We start from the raw sequence: 16,846 nt of genomic DNA, 5'->3' as shown, positions 1-16,846 counted from the left end.
AGTATTGAATCACTGTATTGTCCACCAGAATCTAATATTACACTATATGTTAACTAACTAGAAGTAAAATAAAAACTTAAAAAAAATTTTTAAAGCATTTTTTAAAAATTTATATAAATTTCCATCCAACAGTACTGAAGTCCTAGAGTGCTTTCTAATTATTTCTTTCTCTTAAGTTCTGAAGAGGAATTAATGGGCAAAAGATAGGCATACTTTTTGGGGTGCCTGGGTGGCTCAGTTGGTTAAGCATCTGACTCTTGATCTTGGCTCAGGTCATCATCTCACCGTTTTGATGTCAAGCCCTGCATTGAGCTCTGCACTAACAGCACAGAGCCTGCTTGGATTTCTCTCTCTCCTCTCTACCCCTCCCCCGCTCAAATGGGTGCACTCTCTTTCTCTCTAAAAATATAAGTAAAAAAAAATATAGGCACACTTTTAAACTGACACCTATTGCCAGTTTGCCCTCTAATGAATATGGGAGCAATTCCATGAAACATTTTAAGAATTATACTCATATCTGTTATATTAGGTACATAAGGATAGTTTTCTTGAGAAAATTAAAGGTCTAAGTGAAAATATTTAAACAGCAAAATTTTACAAGGAATAAATGTTTAAAAATTTAGCTACATGAATGATATTCTGATTATACATTTGCTGATTTACATTTTATGATTGAAATTAAGAAAAGGTCAGTAACTTAATTTTTTATTGAGTAAGGAAGGTATTTTCAGACTTTACACATTTGTATATACAACATACATCCGCATTTTTCATTTCTAACTCCCATCCCTAAAATGGTTTTACCTAGTATATTGGTTGGTTAAGGCTGCCATAACGAAATACAACCAAGTAGTTGGCTTAAATCACAGAGGTCTATTTTCTTTAGTTCTGGAGGCTGCAGATCTGGAATCACAGGGTTGGCAGGTTTGATTATGTATCCTCAGGCCTCTCTCTTTGGTTTGCAGATGCCTGCCTTTTTGGTCTGTCTGGATATACATGGTCCTGTGTATGTGGTCTCCTCTTCTTGTAAGGACACCGGTCATACTGGATTAGGGCCCACCTGTATGACCTCAGCCTTAGTTTAATATCTCTGAGTACAGTCTTTATCTGAGGTGAACTAGGAGTTAGAACTTTAACATATGGACACAATTCAGTCCATAACCTCTAGATAACCTTTAGCAGTAGTGTGTCTGATAGTCATTAGGAGAACAGTTAATTCATTAGTAAGTTCTTTTTTTTTTTTTTTTTTTTTTTTTTTAGGGTGAATCTTCTAATGGCTCAAATGATAGAGGAATGAAATCACTAGTAAATAAAATGACTGTTGCTTTGAAGACGAAATCTGTTAATGTCAGGGAAAAAGTTATCAGTTTTATTGAGAACACATCAACTCCTGTGGACCGGTGAGTTGCTTATATGGTATGAGTTTATGATGGGTAACTAAAGACATGTGTCTTAATAGTAAATGATAGTTGAATTGAATATGTTCTAGAAAAGAATCATAAAGTACATTTTTTAATTGGATAATTTCAGTTTTCATTGTAATTGCAAAGATGTCCTTTATTGCTATAACATTTGACTGCAAAGATCTCTTCCCCTACTGCTCAGAATAAAACTCAAATAATGGTTCTGCCCTTTTATGCCATTCATTAAAAAAAATATTAAGATGCCATTATATGCATTATTCTTCATATAGTAGCTGTTTCCCACATGTCAAATGGATGGGAATCATCTACTAAATGCAGTAATCTCAAAGCAGGAAACTCTTCTCCTCCTCCAGGAATTTATAACCTAGAAAATTTGTTCATGCTAAATAAAGCAGAAACCTATTTTCTTTCTTTCTTTTTTAAAATTAATCAATTCATTTTTTTTAAATTTTTTTTTTTCAACGTTTATTTATTTTTGGGACAGAGAGAGACAGAGCATGAACGGGCGAGGGGCAGAGAGAGAGGGAGACACAGAATCGGAAACAGGCTCCAGGCTCTGAGCCATCAGCCCAGAGCCCGACGCGGGGCTCGAACTCACGGACCGCGAGATCGTGACCTGGCTGAAGTCGGACACTTACCCGACTGCGCCACCCAGGCGCCCCATTTTTAAAGTAGTCTCTACACCCAACATGGGGCTCGAACTCACAACCTGGATGCTTGCTCCACTGACTGAGCCAGCCAGTTGCCCCAGAAACCCATTTTCTTAAATTTAAGAGTTTAGCTCTTCATAGAATTTTGTCCACAGAATATAAGTGACATCTGTTTTCCCACGAATTACAAATGAAGGATACAGTTTGATAAATTTAAGAATGTCTGCTACAGTGTTTCTTTTTTTTTTTTTTTTTTTTTTTTTAATTTTTTTTTTTCAACGTTTATTTATTTTTGGGACAGAGAGAGACAGAGCATGAACGGGGGAGGGGCAGAGAGAGAGGGAGGGAGACACAGAATCGGAAACAGGCTCCAGGCTCCGAGCCATCAATCAGCCCAGAGCCCGACGCGGGGCTGGAACTCCCGGACCGCGAGATCGTGACCTGGCTGAAGTCGGACGCTCAACCGACTGCGCCACCCAGGCGCCCCTACAGTGTTTCTTATTGGAACTGAGAGTCCATAATGTTTTCTCCTCCACATATTAGTCTAATTCATCTTTCTTGTTGTACAGTTCAAAACTAATAATTCCAGCATAAAACTTATTTCTAAGCAGATCTGGTCTTGAAAATGTGTGATATTAATTTCACTTTCTTATTTTGCAGTATCCTAGGAAAGTTGAAATATTTGACTTTAAGAATTGAATGTTAGGAATTTACTGTTGTTACTTTATTAGTTATAGTACCTATGCATACAAAAGTACATTTTCCCCCATTTAGTAAATAGCAAGGAAGAATGGATTATTTTCACAAATCCAAAAAAATTGTACCTGTCTAAAATGGTCAACTCATAAATAATATTAAAGTGTTTTATCAAGCCTGAAAGTCTTCTTTGCTCATTAAAATTATGTCTGTTCTCAAAAGCCTATAACTTTTTTACTTTCAGTACATTCTGGGTTAGAGTACTATTGCTACATTTGGTAGCATGAACATTTAACATTTTATTCTAAAATGAACAAGTGATAACTCTGACTTGAAACTGGCTTTTCTTCATTTTTCTTTGTACTTGGGATGATCAAAACATTTTCTTTATAATGTATGCTCTGGGTTAGAAAAAGTGATTATACTGTATTTTTGTTTTAAAGCTGTTGTATTTTTAATAATCATTTTGTTCTGTCCTCTACCTCAATTTGCTATAGAATGTCTTTCAATCTTCCTTGGCCAGACAGAGCATGTACAGAGCGGTAAGCCAATGAGTAGAGCAGCTTTACGGGACCATCCTTTTCTTTAGCATGCCTCATGCTGTCTATAAGCCTCACACTGTCTTGGCTTAAATTTGATGCAGCTGTTTTCAAATGCTGAATTTTTCTTATTCTGCTTTCAGGAGTGTGTGATATTGATTGAGCTGTATTTGTTTTTTGGCTTGATCATTTTAATTTTTTTTTCCTTGCATGCTTCTTTATATCTCCCATTCCTCAGATGAAAATCAAGTACATTCAAATCCAAGAACTTCATAAAACCTGCAGTTTTTATTCTGAAAGAGAGGAGTGAAACAAAGAAAATAATTAGTCTCAGAGTTGGCAGAGTCTAGCATTGGAGATAATGTATTTCTATTTCCTGCCCTAACAGTATAGAGTATTATCGCACCTAACAAAGGGCATTGTTCATAGTTCGAAATTGTTGTTAATTCAAGTATATTATGTAATTTTATGATTTTTTTAAAATATTTCTTTTTTTTTTTTTTTTTAATTTTTTTTTTTTTTCCCAACATTTATTTATTTTTGGGACAGAGAGAGACAGAGCATGAATGGGCGAGGGGCAGAGAGGGAGGGAGACACAGAATCGGAAACAGGCTCCAGGCTCTGAGCCATCAGCCCAGAGCCCGACGCGGGGCACGAACTCACGGACCGCGAGATCGTGACCTGGCTGAAGTCGGACGCTCAACCGACTGCGCCACCCAGGCGCCCCTAAAAGATTTTTCTTAATTAGATTTGTATATTTAGGTTGGTGACTTCACATATCTAAATCAGTTCCAAAGAACCACAATTCTTTAGTTTTCCATGAAAGAAATTAGGTCCTGGTGGACATGTTAATGTATAATCCATCCCTTCTCTGTCCCTAGTAACATGTGGTACTTGTCATTAGATTATAGAAGTCTAAAGTTTAAAAATCTACTGAACCTTCAATTAGGGTGCACAGAAGAACGCTACTAACTTAATACCTTTATATAGCTTTGTAGTTTTTATACCTACAGCATTTTTCTGCAGTTTATTTTTTTTTTAAGTTTATCCTGAAAGAGAGAGAGAGAGAGAGAGAGAGAGAATCCCAAGCAGGCTCCATGCCGTCAGTGCAGAGCCCAATGTGGGGCTCAATCCCAAGAACCATGAGATCATGACCTGAGCCAAATCAAGAATCAGACACCTAACCAACTGAGCGACCAAAGTGCCCCATTAAGCAGTTTAAATTAGAATATCAATTAGAGCAATATCTATGGAGATTTTAAAATAAATTCTAGTTGTATTTTAAATATAAATTAAGCTTTGGAATTATGGAGTTGAATTTTTCTTTGGTCATTTCAATGTTTTCAGTGACTGGAAGTAACATTTTTAAAAGCACTAGTTCACTGTTAACTTAGTGGTAAGAGTTTTTATTTACTGTAACTATTCCTGCACAATGCCAATTACAGAGCTTCTATTACAGTTTTACCTGAGACTATTTTAAAGCCATTTGCTTCTTTTAAAATTATAATGTTTGTGAATCCTCTTTCTACCTTTTCTTGTTATAGGACCATTGAACTAGTCTAATTTTAACTCCCAGGTTTTCTCCCAAATTCTTAAATTTATAAAAATTTAACTTATTTTCTCTGATCTACAGGTAAATGTATCTATTTTGAAAATAGAATTTAGTGAAAAGTTAGAATTGGGTTTCTTTCTGAGCTCAGTAAATAAATTAGAACCTGGTCAAAATATGTTATAGATGTTTCTGTTATTACTTCAACTAAAAAAGTATAAACATACTGCTTTTTAAAAAGAGTACAGACAGTGAATTTCATTAATTTTTAAATTGTTTTAAATGTTTATTTATTTTTGAGAGAGAGAGAGAGAGAGAGAGAGAGAGAGACCGAGTGCAAGTGGGGGAGAGGCAGAGAGAGAGAGGGAGACACAGAATCCACAGCAGGCTCCAGGCTCCTAGCTGTCAGCACAGAGCCTGAAATGGGGCTTGAACCCCACGAACTGCCAGATCATGACCTGAGCTGAAGTTGGCGCTTAATGGACTGAGCCACCCAGGCGCCCCAAATTTCATTAATTTTTAGCCAATATTTAAGAATAACCCAGTAATCTTTAGCAATCTTTATAAAAACTGCCTTGTATTATAAATGTAGATCAATAATGATTAGTTTTTTTAAAACTTTTCACTTTTCATACTTGAATTCTGGTTCATGCATTTACTATAAACATTATCCTTATTACTTTCAACGTTACATCGGTTTAATTATGCTTTAATGTCAGGAGAGAACCAATAATTTAATCATAAATTTTTATAATCTAGATGGCACTAAAGTATTTTTAGACAAAGCTGTATTATCTTTGTCTTTTATAAGTAGGCTGATTCTGAGTTTCATAGGTATTTGAATTATTTATTTCACTTTATCTAATGAGTATAGTTTGATAATTTACTGGATAACTTTACATTAGATATGTTTTAACATAAAATGATTTTATGATTTAACTTAAACTGTAAATTATGTATTGATTAGTTTATAATTCCCAAAGAATGTTATACATTTAGCTCTCATTGGTTTTTCTAGTAAGTGTTCCATTGAGGAATGTTTTGGGAGAAGTAAGGATTTAAGTAAGCCTCATTGAACAAAATTAGGTTATGATAAGATTTTGATTGATGATATGTATTATTTAAAATACATATTTTATCTCTATATTCTGGAAAAATTGAATTTAAGATTAAAGACATGTAACCCCAATTTTTTCCATGTTGGACTATCTCTTGATATATGATCAATCAATCAATAAATAAAAATAAGCCAGTTTTTCTTCATTGTAGATAATCTTTTTTTTTTTTTTTTAATTTTTTTTTTCAACGTTTTATTTATTTTTGGGACAGAGAGAGACAGAGCATGAACGGGGGAGGGGCAGAGAGAGAGGGAGACACAGAATCGGAAACAGGCTCCAGGCTCTGAGCCATCAGCCCAGAGCCCGACGCGGGGCTCGAACTCACGGACCGCGAGATCGTGACCTGGCTGAAGTCGGACGCTTAACCGACTGCGCCACCCAGGCGCCCCTTCATTGTAGATAATCTTGATGGAACCTTTATCTTACAAATATACAGTGCTTTTTCCACAAAAACATGTATTTTGTTGAAATATTTTAATTTTTCTTCTTGGTTTGTTTGAGATTACCTGAAAAGTACTGAGGTATAAATTTTTATAGTAAAAAGAGGTTATACTTCCTGCAAGAACTAATCAAGTTTATTGTTTATGCTTCTGCCACTTGAAAAAGAAAGGCAGATTAATTTTCATGGTTTATTTACATTTATGTAAAAGAACTAGTAGCATGTTAGTTTCTATTAAAGCAAAAGTAATAGTAAAAAGAAAAAAGGAGGATTATAATGTGAGCATTGGGTAATATATAGAATTGTTGAATCATATTGTACAACTGAAACTATGATTTTAAAAAATGGGAGGAAAAATCCCATTTTATATCCCCCCAAAATATTTGCCCCATATAAGAAAACCTTAACACCCCTCCTAGAATTGGAGTATTCAGTTCCATAATCTATTTTACCTAACAGACATGTGCATAGTACTAGCTAGATGCCAGGCATTGTTCTAAGAGCTTTACAAAATATTAACTAATTTAATTCTCACAGTAACCTTGAAGGGTAGGTACTGTTGTTAACTACCACTTTACAGATATGAAAATAGAATCACAAAGAGGTTAAACGACTTCCCTAAAGCTACACAGATCTAAGCACTAGTTCTAATATGAATAATAAAATTGTTTTAAAATTTAATTTTTACAGATTGAAAATATTCAGCCTGTCAAGACATTATGCCACTTTTGCTAACATAATTTCCTATCTTGTTACAGTTTCCTTAACATAGATAGCTATTCTAAAGCTGGGTGGTATATGGGGGTGAGGAACAAAGAATGTATACATTTTGTATAAATATTCAAATGATACTTGGTAAAAATCTTCGGTTAACTTCTTAAGTGATAATTTCCCCTCTAAAATTCTTTGAATATAGGCATGTGAGCAGCAGTGACAGAGTGGGCAAGCCTTACCGTGGTGTAAAGCCTGTTTTCAGCATTGGGGATGAAGAAGAATACGACACAGGTGTAGTAGTACACTTATCTGTAGATGCTTTCCTTAGGCACCAGGAATGACTATAGAGATCATTCTGAGACTAGCTGAACTTTAAAAAAAAAAAAAAAAAAAAGACACAATGAAATTCTGTAGATGAGATTGGAGAGTCTGTTCTTTTTTCCTAAGTTTTTTCTAGTTTTTTTCCTAAGAGTTTGGTTTTAGACCTCTTAAGTTATGCCTGTTAGAATTCAAGCAGAAATGCTGAGTAGGCATTTGATTATAGGAGTCTTTAGATGAAGAGAGGTCTAATAACGTGGTGCTGATCTGGGAATTATCCATGTTGAAATAGTTTTTAAATCCATGGGATTTTATTTAAATCCCCTTGATCCACCCACCTGGGAGATTGAGAGCTGTGGGACTAAAGTTCAGGGAATTCCAAAATGGAGACATCTGGAAAGAGCCTTTTTAAATTCGAGGTAATATCCTAAAAGGCCACAAGGTGGGGATATTGTACCAGGCAAATTGTATCATCGTCTGTGGTTGTCTTTATATTTTTAAAAATGATTTATTACTTTGCTTCATAATGCTGCTGCCAAGATTATCCTGGTTAAGTAATAATAACGAATGTTAATCTGTGTATTGGGTTAGAAAAAATAAAGCAGTAAATCAATGTAGCAAATAAAAGAAAAAACCTTCCCAAATTTCTCCTTGTTTTTTCTACTTAGTAATACATGCTGTATATTTTCCATCTCAGCCCATATTCCACCTTAGTTCTCTTTCTATCACATAAACACACCATAATTTATTTAATCAGTCTTTCAAAATTCACACTGGTAGTTTTTCAGGTTTTTTGTTTGTTTCAAATGGCAATAGATATTTTTATACATAACTATCTGAACTTTTCTAAGTACACACAGAGGCTATATTCTTAGCAGTAAGATTAATACATTATAGGGAGCCACATTTGACATTTTAATAAATATTTACAAAATCACCTTCCTAAAAACTTGCATTGAGGTAAATGAAATTTTCTGTGTGCTATTTCTCACTGTTTCTTTTTCTCCTCTCCCTTCTATTTTTGTTGCTTTCTTCCTGTTATTTATCAGTCTGCCCCTGAATATTTCGGCTCCTTTCTTTAATGACTTTCATTTCAACTCTTTTAATTCCCAAGAGGCAAATGGATGGATAAATTATAGTATACATACATGTGTCATATATTTATACATATATTTGTATTTGGGAAATTGTACAGTAATGAAAATGAGAACACTAGAGCTATGTGTATTAACATGTATAAATTTTACAGTGTTCAGAGTGAAGAAGCAGTTGCAGAAGAATACAGTTGAAAGGTCTACTATTTATATAAATGTTACTGCTAATGTAGAGATTTTTACTCATTTATCCAAGGATGGATTTTTGTTGTTTTTCTTAAAGTCAAAAAACAGCGAGAGAAAAATAACTGTAACATCTTTGCCCTCAAGATAGATGCTTATTATTGGAAAATTTAGCCATCTTTCTATAGTCTAGAAATAGATTAGAGTCATGTTACATAAAGCAAAAAAGTTGAAATTCCTCAGGCAGTGTAGTCTTTAAAAAATTTATTTACATTATTTATTTTTTGTTTTATTTTTTTAAATCTTTGACAGAGAGAGACAGAGCATGAGCAGGGGAGGGGCAAAGAGAGAGAGAGAGGGAGACACAGAATCCAAAGCAGGCTCCAGGCTCTGGGCTGTCAGCACAGAGCCCGACGTGGGGCTCCATCTAACAGACTGTGAGATCATGATCTGAGCTGAAGTCGGGTGCTTAACTGACAGAGCCATCTAGGCACACTTACTTACTTTATTTATTATTTAAAAATTTTTTTAAATATTTATTTTCGAGAAAGAGAGAGACAGAGCATGAGCAGGGGAGGGGCAGAAAGAGAGGGAGATGCAGAATCTGAAGCAGGCTCCAGGCTCAAGCTGCCAGCGCAGAGCCCAACGCGGCGCCCGAACCGACAAACCATGCGATCGTGACCTGAGCTGAAGTCAGATGCTTAACTGACTGAGCCACCCAGGCTCCCCTATTTATTTTTTATTTAAGTATAGTTGACACACAGTGTTACGGGGTATTCTTAGTATTTTCACCTGACTTTCTTACCATGTAGCCTAATGCTTCATAATATTTCTGTATTATGCCAGTGGCATAAGGAAACATAGCAACAGGATTTGAATTGTCTTTCTTTTCCCCCAACCGGTATGCTTAAAATACTCATTTTTTTTTCCCAGCTATTAAGGAATGTCTCATTTTTAAAGTTGGTAATTCCCACTTTTAACACTTTAAACTCTTTCAGATGAAATTGACAGCTCTTCAATGTCAGATGATGACAGAAAAGAGGTTGTAAACATTCAGACTTGGATAAACAAGCCAGACGTCAAGCATCATTTTCCTTGTAAAGAAGTGAAAGAAAGTGGACACATGTTTCCTAGGTACTTTTTTAAATGCCTTCTTCAGAAGTAAAATTAAATTTGGGGAATAAAAAACTTAACCACAGGAGAAATTTTCTTTAAGTACAATAAGATATAATTTTCCTTTGTCAACTTGTATTATGTGTCTTGATTTTTAAAATATTTTTAATGTAATTTTTTATTTTGAAATATTCTAAAAAGTTGAAGAAACAGTACATTGACATCTTCATAAGCCTCTCTCAATTCACCAGATTTTAATTTCTTTTTGTGTTTTTCCAATCTGTTTATATATCTATTTATAGACACACATACACATACAGTTCTCTCTTGTCAAGCCATTCAGAAGAATCTTACAGATATGACCCTTAACCCCCAAAAATGCTTTAGTGTAAATCTCCCAAGAATATGAGCATTCTCTTATACAACTTCAATAGCATTATGACTTTTTTTAAAATAGCATTATCACTCTTTAAAAACTTTAAAATGAACATCATTCAACATACATGTCACACTCAGATTTTTCAGAGTGCCCCCAAAGTATTATTTATAGTCGTTTTTTTCCTTTTTGATCCAATAGCTAGTCAGGGTTCCTGCATTGTATTTACCTGTCAATCTCTTTAGTTTCAGCCGGTGTGCAACAGTACTTCTGCCTTTACCACCACCTCCCCTTTTCTGCATGATGAATGAATCTTTTGAGGCTAGGCTGTGTATTCTGCAGAGTGTCCTGCGTTTTGGACTTTTATAGTTTTACTGCACAGTTAAACCTTGGTTTGCGAGCGTAATTCGTTCTGCAAACACGTTTGTAATCCAGAGCACTCGTGTATCAAAGCGAATTTCAGGAACCATTGGCTCAGTTGCGATCATGTGATGTTTGGCATCATGTACTACTCGTAAGACATCGCTCATTTATCAAGTTAAAATGTATTAGAAAGGTTTGCTCGTCTTCTGGGACACTCACTGAACAAGTTACAATCCAAGATTTTACTGTATTACACAAAAGTGTAAGAGTATATCATTGCATTACATTAAAAGTGAGCTAAGACACAGGAAGGGGGTATGTTAATAACACCATGCCCATTTTACCTTCAAGATCCAGTTACAGAATATTATAAAATATGTAAGGCAGCCCAACTATTGCTTAGTGGTCTTTGATGTAAAGTATACACTATGGTATAGTGACTGAGAGTAGTTTATGAATATAGGCAGTATTGTGAAAAAGTTTGAAAAGGACTGTATTCCATATACCATATAGAATAGATTCTAAAAATATTATTTTAATGATTTTTAATAGTATTGTACTTTTTATTACATAAAATAGAAACTTTGCTCTTAAACAGTTACAGGATTTCCTATTAATAAAATGTTAATTTTCCATACAACTAAAGGAAAATTAAGAACTTTTATTGGGTAGTTTGTTTATAGATGATTCATTTTAATTCAAAAGTAATTTCATCTGGAGTTGAATTTTTTTTGGTTGAAGTAACAGCTGTTTTGCATGACGTGTCTAAAATTCTTTTTGTTGTTTAATGTTTTTTTTTTTGCCTCTTAAGTCATCTGTTGGTTACTGCAACACACATGTACTGTTTAAGGGAGATTCTTTCACGGAAAGGATTGGCTTATATACAGTCTCGACAAGCACTAAATTCTGTAGTTAAAATTACATCTAAAAAAAAGCATCCTGAGCTAATTACTTTCAAGTATGGAAATAGCAGTGCTTCAGGAATAGAAATCTTGGCAATTGAAAGGTAAGATTTTCTTAGAATGGTATTATCTGAATTATTGAATTAGTTCATTATTAAACACAGTTTGTTTCTCTCTTTTGGAGAATAGATGGTGGCATAGGCTACTTGAGCCACTTTTAATTAGTATTCTTTGCTTATCTTTTTCTTCCATACCCTTAATCATATGTCAATTAGTTATTAACACATGGTTTCAGTAAGTTTCATAGCTAATTTCATTAACTTTTTGACAGAAGGGTCCTTATACTATTGCTGCACTAAATGCTGGTTTATCAAATAAGAAGCTTGTCTCAGAATGTAAGTCAGTGTTTCTACTTCCGTTCATCAAAAAATTCTTCTTTTGAAAAAATATCCATGAAGTAAGCAACGTGTTGAGTGTTATATTTAATTTACAATCTGGCACAAACTCCTTATCTTATTGTGGACCCGTGACAAAACAGTTCATGGATGGGCATCAAGGGCCATAGGACCTCACTTATCTGGAAACTAAACCATCTTTATAATCCTATAAAAATGTGAAGCCCAGAGGAGTTGAATGACTTCCAAATCCTCACACCTTGCTTGTGACAGGACCAAATGGAGCTGTCCTGTCTCCAGATCTCTGGTTCCTTCCATTTGGCTATGAAGAGTCACCAGCTTGCACACTTAGATTTTCTTTCTTTCAAAATATGCTTTCATGTATGTATTGAAATAAGTTATGGGGAGTAAATATGAGGGTATGTCTGCTGGCTTTGTAGGTTAGGGGAAGCTTTGCATTGAAAGTGTCACCTAAGCTGAGGCCTGAAGGGAAAACAATTTATGTTAATATATATGTATATTTTTCCCCCCTTAGGTATTTGATTCCAAATGCAGGAGATGCTACTAAAGCCATTAAACAACAGATCATGAAAGTTTTGGATGCTTTGGAAAGTTAATATAAGAGAGAATTATTTCAAAAGAAATTAAGGCAACCAAGAGAAAGAAACATGGACATACTTTCCTGATTGCGTACTAACAGAAGACCTTTCATTTGCTCATGGGGGTGCTTGAATTGCAGGTCTAAGTGTAAATTATTATAATCAGTTTCTAGACAGTTAAAATTTTACTTAAATTTTCTTTTGCATTTTCGGTTTTGTAAAATGATTTATAAAGGTCAGTTATTAAATGACTTTGAGGTAACTGACCCTCTACCCTTGTGAACTAAGGGTACAGAATGCAGTTCTGTTTTGAAGAGCTGTGTTTTAAAAGGGAATATGCATCACTTTCAGATTTAAAAACATCCATGCACATATATACTTGCAATGTCTTCACTGAAAATTAGAGATAGAATTAGTTGAAGAGACCCCTTTAATTGCTACATTTAGTTTTATCCACTTGGCAGTATCAGAAACTGAAAGTATTACATAGATTAATAATTAGCTTGCTGTTTCTGTTCTTAAAAAATGTGAAATGTTTTTAACGAAGCAGATAAAGATTCCAGCCAACCCAGAAATGCAGTCCAGCTAGTGAAATGTTGGAGTATCAGTCTCTAAATCATCTTTTCCCATTAGCTAATGATTTGAACACTGAGTGCTTCAGATCTTAAACTTCATCCTACTGGTTTCTAAGGAGCGGTTAAAATTATAAGTAGGTAGGCGTATTAAGATTAAAATAAACATTTGGGGGACAGAGTTGTATCTATAAAAATGTCATTGGTCTTTATTACAAGTGGAATATTTGATTTGGGATATTTCAGAACAGCTGTTGTGCACACATTGATTTATCCTTACTGAGATTATGGTCTGTGACCACAACGAATATCCACTTAAATAAAAGCCAAATAATCAGAGAGCTATATAAACTATAATTGTTTTATCAGCTCTTTCTGAAATTTCTTACTCTTCTGTGGTTTTTGTCTTCTGTTCCAGTGGTTCGAAACTATTTTTATGTTCTTAATCTGACAGAACTAAAAAGTGATCTGCTTTACTTTGCAGCTTTCTCAATTTAATTTATTGAGGTCTATATTAGACACATCTGGTGAGAGAAATCGGGAACATGTTTGGGGCTATGGAAGGACTCCTTATAAAGTCTTTTTGGGAAGTAGCAAATCCTAACGATCTGCTATGTCCTAAAACGCAATGGATTATCTCTAAGGGGTTTATAGGAAAAAATATTTAGATGTACACTGTTTATAGCCAGTTATTTTAATTTACTTAATGGAAATCAAGCGAATAACAGGCAACATAGTTCAAGATATTTTATTCTAATATCTAAATAAAAGCAGTTTCTTGAGTGGTTGAAGACATTTGCGTGAAATTGCACCTGGTGCATACTATATTTATGACTTTACCCACAACGGTTGTGTTGCTTTCTTTTTCTTTTCTTTTTTTCTTTCTTTTTGGTGCCCCCTTTACAAATGCCGTGAAGTCTCCATTTTTTGCCCATTTCAGCCATGGGACTTTTTTCATAATATTAATGTAAAGATGTTTGTGTTACTGTTTATAAAATTACAATTGTAAATAAACCAATACAATTTGCTCAGAACTTTGTTCTTAATGACAATCTCTCTCCCTCTCCCTCCCTCCCCCCGCCCCCATTTGCAAATCTGTGTAGATAACACAAAATTAGAAATTTGAGGACTATCCTCAGTGGAATTTAATGTTCAGGTTTTAAGTTTGAAAGTATTAGATTCCTGTTTGTGTTCATCTGTATAGGGAGGGGGAAAGAGTTAGTTTAAAACTACTGACATTAAATTCCACATGAATAAATTACTACCTTTAACCACTTAAATTCTCAGAACTTTAGTTTCTTCTTCTGAAATAACATCACAGTTACTAATCATGAGTATGAAATAAAAATACATTTTGTTGATTGTACTAGGCACTTACAAGGCTGCTCATCCTTCCTTAAGTGGCCCACTAAGTACAGAACTAGAATTCACTATGGGATACTCACCTCTTACTGACTCTCAAGGATTGCAGAGTTTGCAACATTATGAGATTGTTACCATTTTCTGTATTTCCAAGATTAGAAAACCAAGGCTGAAAGAAATTGAGTTAATGAAAGGGAAGGTATCCCCTCTTCCCTCCCTACTCCCTGAGAATTATCACCTAAGATAACAAATCACTTCAGGGCACCTGGGTGGCTCAGTCAGTTAAGTGTCTGACTTTGGCTCAGGTCATGGCCTCACAGTTCACAAGTTCCGAGTCCTGCATCGGACTTTCTGCTGACAGCTCAGAGCCTGCTTCAGATTCTGTATCTCCCTCTCTCTCTCTCTGTCCCTCACCCACTTGCTAGTGTGCTCTCTTTCAAAAAGAAATAAACATTAAAAAATTGTTGAAATATAACCTACATACCATAAAGTTCACCTTTTTGAAGGGTCTACAAAATGCTTTTTAGCAAATTCAGAGTTGTGCAATCATCACAATTATTTAATTTCAGAACATTTGGTTGCTCAAAAAAGAAACTCATACCCATTAGCAGTTACTCCCCTTTTCCCTCCAGTCCTTGGCAGCTGCTAATTTCCTGTCTTTGTGGATTTGCCTCTTCTGGACATTTCATGATAAAGGGAATCATTACAATAAGTAGCTTTTGTGTCTGGCTTATTTCACTTAGCATGATGTTTTCAAGCATCATCCATGTTGTAGCATGTGTCAGAATTTCGTTCCTTTTTAAGGCTGAAGAATATTCCATTGTATGGATATATCACATTTATCCATTCATCACTCGATGGACATTTGTGCAAAGCTCTAAGCCCAATTTGGTAATTCCCAAGTTTGATCTTTTGTTTGGAGTACCATACATTCCCCTAAGATCTCATCCACTTTGACAGTTTCTGTTCTTATTGTGGAGATGATTCCAATTCTAATTTTCAGCCCTTCATCTATATTAGTCATTTGTATAACTACCTCACCCTGAAAAATTGAACTTAGGCCGCCCCAGACTGACTTCTATATGAAGAGTGATTGGAGGGTAAGATGCTGAGGGAAAGGAGGCCAGTTAAGTTGCCTAAAAGCAGTCTCCCCAAAATGAGAAAGGCCTAGCCATGAATGGTGGTCACAAGGACAGAAAAGGAGGCAGCAATCAAGGGGTACTGCAGGAAAGTAAGAAGGGCCCTGTTCTTAACCAGAGGTGGAGGAGAAAAGACTTGAATGATACAGAAGTGATTTAGATTTTCTAGGGGAGGGCATGAGGAGTTAGGAGAATTGGAAAACAGCATAAATGGTGGTGCCTATATGTAAGAGGAAAGCTGGGAGAAGATTTTTATTTTTATATTTTTTTCTAATTTTATTTGTGAGAGACAGAGACAGCATGAGTGGGGGAGGAGCAGAGAGAGAGGGAGACACAGAATCCGAGGCAGGCTCCAGGCTCCGAGCTGTCAGCACAGAACCCGACGTGGGGCTCGAAGTCACAGATTGAGATCATGACCTGAGCCGAAGTCAGAGGCCTAACCGACTGATCCACCCAGTTGCCCATGGGAGAAGCTCTTTTAGAGATGATAAAATTAGTTTCAGATGGTTGAGTTTAAATTGATGTCAAGACGTGTAAACAGATGGCTTTCGGGCAGCTGGAGATGCTGGAATAGATCCTCTGGAGTAAAAGTAGAAATCTGGGTGGCGCAGTCGGTTAAGCGTCCGACTTCAGCCAGGTCACGATCTCGCGGTCCATGAGTTCGAGCCCCGCGTCAGGCTCTGGGCTGATGGCTCGGAGCCTGGAGCCTGTTTCCGATTCTGTGTCTCCCTCTCTCTCTGCCCCTCCCCCGTTCATGCTCTGTCTCTCTCTGTCCCAAAAATAAATAAAAACGTTGAAAAAAAAATTAAAAAAAAAAAAAAAGTAGAAATCTGATCAGTACCAGCCTGGCAATGGTTATTAAAACTGTGAGACATGGTTGGCACTTCCAGCTTTTGATCTGGGCTCTGGAGATTCATTTAGTGTAGTCGTTTAATTCTTTGGCTACTTTTCAAGTGGCAGATAAAAGGGAATATGGAAACGTGAAGACAGAGCTGTGTGGTTGAAGAGTCAGAGTGAAGTGACAGGAGGACTGTGCAAACTCGGTCATCCAGCCTCTCACCTTCTGCCTCTGAATCCTCTTGTGTTACAGATGATGAAAACGTCCTGAGAACGAGATGATTTGCCTTAGGTATTAACATCACATCAGTGTCAGAGCCAGAACTGGAACCGTGACCAGCGATTCCATTATGCCCAGAAAGTTCTAAAGGAAAGTTCAAGAACAGTTTGTATTATTTCTTACCACTCCCTCCCTAGAATTCAAGTCACTGGCTTCCCTGCATGCGACGTAGGGAAGACAGTGC

General features: G+C 35.7%; 1 protein-coding gene across 2 annotated transcripts in view; it reads left to right on the top strand.

The window, feature by feature from the left end:
* Positions 1-14,078, top strand: part of TBC1D23 (TBC1 domain family member 23) — a 59,719-nt gene extending 45,641 nt beyond the window's left edge. Inside the window, exons 14-19 of one of the 2 annotated variants that reach the window (XM_025914009.2) lie at positions 1,261-1,400; positions 3,268-3,312; positions 7,332-7,420; positions 9,723-9,858; positions 11,388-11,582; positions 12,409-14,078. In XM_025914009.2, the coding sequence (XP_025769794.1) occupies positions 1,261-1,400; positions 3,268-3,312; positions 7,332-7,420; positions 9,723-9,858; positions 11,388-11,582; positions 12,409-12,490 (687 nt within the window). In that variant the 3' untranslated portion in view covers positions 12,491-14,078. The remainder of the gene's footprint in view (positions 1-1,260; positions 1,401-3,267; positions 3,313-7,331; positions 7,421-9,722; positions 9,859-11,387; positions 11,583-12,408) is intronic. The other variant, XM_025914010.2, reaches the window with a different exon arrangement.
* The last annotated feature ends 2,768 nt before the right edge of the window (positions 14,079-16,846 follow it).

Source organism: Puma concolor, chromosome C2 (genome assembly GCF_028749965.1).
Source record: "Puma concolor isolate L17-30 chromosome C2, mPumCon1.1.hap2, whole genome shotgun sequence".
NCBI classification, from domain to species: domain Eukaryota; kingdom Metazoa; phylum Chordata; class Mammalia; order Carnivora; family Felidae; genus Puma; species Puma concolor.
Note: the sequence above shows the minus strand (reverse complement) of the source record. Positions and strands in the feature narration are given on the sequence as shown.